The 3,703-nt window shown below is 43.8% G+C and overlaps 1 protein-coding gene across 1 annotated transcript in view; it reads right to left on the minus strand.

The window, feature by feature from the left end:
- Positions 1-3,248: 3,248 nt before the first annotated feature.
- LOC107566901 (SH2 domain-containing protein 4A-like) overlaps positions 3,249-3,703 on the minus strand; it is a 12,958-nt gene continuing 12,503 nt past the window's right edge. The window contains exon 7 of the mRNA XM_016252466.1: positions 3,249-3,702. Within this exon, the coding sequence (XP_016107952.1) occupies positions 3,521-3,702 (182 nt within the window). The 3' untranslated portion in view covers positions 3,249-3,520. The remainder of the gene's footprint in view (position 3,703) is intronic.

A 3,703-nucleotide genomic window follows, 5' to 3' on the forward strand; every position in this document is an offset into this window, starting at 1 on the left:
GCCTGTAGCTTCCTAGTAACCCTTCAGACCTGGATTAGCTTGTTCAGGTGTGTTTGATTAGGGTTGAAGCCTCACTCCACTGCCATTCTCGTTCATAGCCTAGTCACCTCTCGTTTAGACTACTGCAATGCCCTCCCGTATAAAATCCTCCATAAGTTACAACTGGTCCAAAACTCAGCTGCCCGTATTATCACTTGCACATCACACCCATTTTACAACAGCTCCATTGGCTCCCCATCATTTACCATATTAACTACAAAATACTTCTCACTCTTAAAGCCATTCATAATCTCCTCCATCCATCTCAGTCTGTTCCCCCACAGTCTCCCCACTCCCTCCTGACCTTCGTAACATCAACTCTCTCCCACATTTTAAATCCAAACTCAAAACCCATCTGTTTAGAATAGCTGACTCCCTCTGATCACAACTGAATTGTGTTTTTTAAATTGTATTGTATCTCACTGTCTTCATTGTTTTTTACTTAATATTGTGATTGCCTTGTTAATGATGTACGGTGACCTTGAGTGTCAAGAAAGGTGCCTATAAATAAAATGCATGATTACTATTACACACTATTTCTGTCATGATTCACAGGGAGTGGGCAGCGAGGAGACGCAGGATGAACTCAAAACAAACAGACTTTAATAAATAAACAGGCACACAAATCGGGCAGGATGACAACGAGGAGACCAGAAGACATTTAAATCTCCTGTGTTGATGTACTCCTGGTCTCCTCATTCCTCGCTCCGCACTCCAACACAGTAGCAACGTGACAGAATACTGGACCAAAACAGTAAGCGGCGCCCCTTCTCCCCGTGTTTGTTCCCCCCCCCGGAGATCAAGGAAATCGTCACTCGTTTCTCTGCCTTAGCCCGCCGAGATCTCCCCTTCTTCGAGTATGCCTGGGAATTCTGTGGGTTCACCGCGGCAACGGCGTTGGATGGCACCACCATCAATTCTCTGTTCTGGCTCGGGGCCAATGACCATCGCCGCATTGACCTCCCAGACATCAAGGGACTATGCTGGAGGGAAGGGATCTACCAGTGTCTGGGAAGTGTCCGGGCCCGAGCCAGAACCAGCCCGCCGTCAAGCCGCCGGCCGCAGCACTCTCCAGCCCGCTGGCCGTTCCTCAGTCAAGCCCCCCGACCATGCCTTTCACCCCGAACCTAAAGGGGAATCTAGGGAGGAGAAGGCGGTCGGCTCCAGCCCCAGAGCTCGCTCCAGTGTGGGCTCCAGGCCCCGAATCCAGCCCGAAGAGGGCTCCTGTCCCCAAGTCTAGCCCAGTGAGGGCTCCTGTCCCCGGCTCATGTCCCCAAGTCTAGCCCAGTGAGGGCTCCTGTCCCCGGCTCATGTCCCCAAGTCTAGCCCAGTGAGGGCTCCTGTCCCCGGCTCATGTCCCCAAGTCTAGCCCAGTGAGGGCTCCTGTCCCCGGCTCATGTCCCCAAGTCTAGCCCAGTGAGGGCTCCTGTCCCCGGCTCATGTCCCCAAGTCTAGCCCAGTGAGGGCTCCTGTCCCCGGCTCATGTCCCCAAGTCTAGCCCAGTGAGGGCTCCTGTCCCCGAGTCTAGCCCAGAGAGGGCTCCAGTCCCCGAGTCTAGCCCAGAGAAGGCTCCAGTCCCCGTGTCTAGCACAGAAAGTGCTCCAGTCCTCATGTCCAGCCCAAGGAGGGCTCCAGTCCCCAAGTCAAGCCCAGGGAGCCTGAGTTATACGGAGTGCCCCTAAAGACTATATTCTCCCCAAAGATTTTTTTTTGGGGGGGGGGGTAGTATTATGGGTCCATCCATGGCGTCTTGAGTTCCCTGCTCCGCCGTGGCATCCTAAGTTCCCTGCTCCGCCATGGCCTCCTGAACTGCCTGGTGACTGGTATAAGTTCACACATTCACCTTTTTCCTATGCCCCATGATGCTTTAACTGAATTATGGGAGTAACTTCTGTTAAACTGTAAACCATCAATAATAAACATTTTCAAAAACTGGTACAATGAGGTGACATTAATCTACTTCATCCTTCAACAGACTGTGAACCCCAAAAAGCTCTATTTCTGCAGCAGTAAATATCACTGTACTAATATATGTCTGCATAAGGCCCTATACGTTGCCTTAATCAAAAATGTTAATTAACTGGAAAACTGAATTTGTCATTTTGATAGGCAATAAATATTGTATTTATCTGCTTTAGAAACATTCCAGTAAACACTGCAAGTAGGAATTGGTGGTAACACTTTATTTTAAGGTCTAATTCTCGCTATTAAAAAAACGTTAACTACGACTTTTGTCTCAATAAATTTGCTAATAGTTAGTAAGGTAGTTGTTAAGTTTAGGTATTGGGTAGGATTAGGGATGTAGAATATGCTCATGCAGAATATGTGCTTTATAAACACTAATAAACAGCCAATATGTTAATAATAGGCATGCTAATAAGCAACTAGTTAATAGTGAGAACTGGTCCCTATACTAGAGTGTTACCGGATTAGAAGTGAAAAGGGAGACAATTAAATTGTAAAGCCTCCATTTGAAAAACTTGAGACGTGAGGGTTTGGGGAGAACAACAAAAGATTCTTAATGCATTCCAGAGAATTATTCGTGGGATATTGTGAAAATTAAATCAGGAGAGCACAAATGTGCAGGATATGTTGTCTTCATATTGTTACAGTGGAATACAAAGAAATAAAATAATCAAGAGGAAAGGAATGCAGCGGATTGAAAAGACACAAATGTGTAAATAAGAATAATGAATAATTGTGCAGTGATTGTGTTGGATGTGAATGTTGTACAGTATGTCTTGTGTATGGAATGTGCTCAGCGTGACCCCGGTCTGTTGAAATGTAATGACGTTATGGTCGTAACAGATCTCTGTGCGTCGTAGGAGCATCTCCTTTATTCCACATACAGTACATCATTTATGGATTCACTGCAAGTGCATTACATTTACTGTGTACAGTGTTCTCTATATTCTCTAAAATACCTATAATATAATCATTTTAATGTGACATAAATCAGAGTTGAACATAACTAGAACGATTGCCACAAATCCTCAAATGTGTGGAGACGTGAATGTAGAACCAACAATCAGTTCATAATTGTAAAAACATTAAATGTGTGAAGACACCTGTGAATTAATTTATGTAAATCCAGTCACACATTTGTAAATAATAATTCATAAATGCACTCATTTTATTTTCTGAACATGAATTATTACAATTTTAAATCATATTTTGTTTATGTAATAATATTATACTGTTCAGACTGCATAACTACTGTGTTATGTTATGTACTAAAATTACAAGCACATTTCAAATATGAGTCTATTACTGTCCAACCAGGCCATTTTGAGTGCTGCTGTCATTAAAGAAAAAAACGTTAATTTTCAATCATTTACGATGCTAATATAATCTGTAAAGAAAAAATAGAATATTAAAATAGAAAAATGGGAAAAAAGTATGCGTTTTAGAGCTGTCCCGTGCCTATGCCAAGATCTACTACTAAAGACAACACTTAAAAGTTTTTTTTTAAATTTTTTTTTTATGTGTGCACCTGAAGAAATAAAATGCAGAGACGCTTTGGGATTCTTCTGGCCCAGATGAACCCGTTTCCCCAGGACCAGTGCGTGACGTATGGCACATTTACCTGATGATATTCCAGCAGTTCAGTGAGCGAGCTGAATCTGATCTGGTCTCCCAGCAGCATGTAGCAGTTCTCTGAAGC

The sequence above is a fragment of the Sinocyclocheilus grahami genome, unplaced genomic scaffold (genome assembly GCF_001515645.1).
Source record: "Sinocyclocheilus grahami isolate Dianchi unplaced genomic scaffold, SAMN03320097.WGS_v1.1 scaffold1111.1, whole genome shotgun sequence".
Taxonomy (NCBI): domain Eukaryota; kingdom Metazoa; phylum Chordata; class Actinopteri; order Cypriniformes; family Cyprinidae; genus Sinocyclocheilus; species Sinocyclocheilus grahami.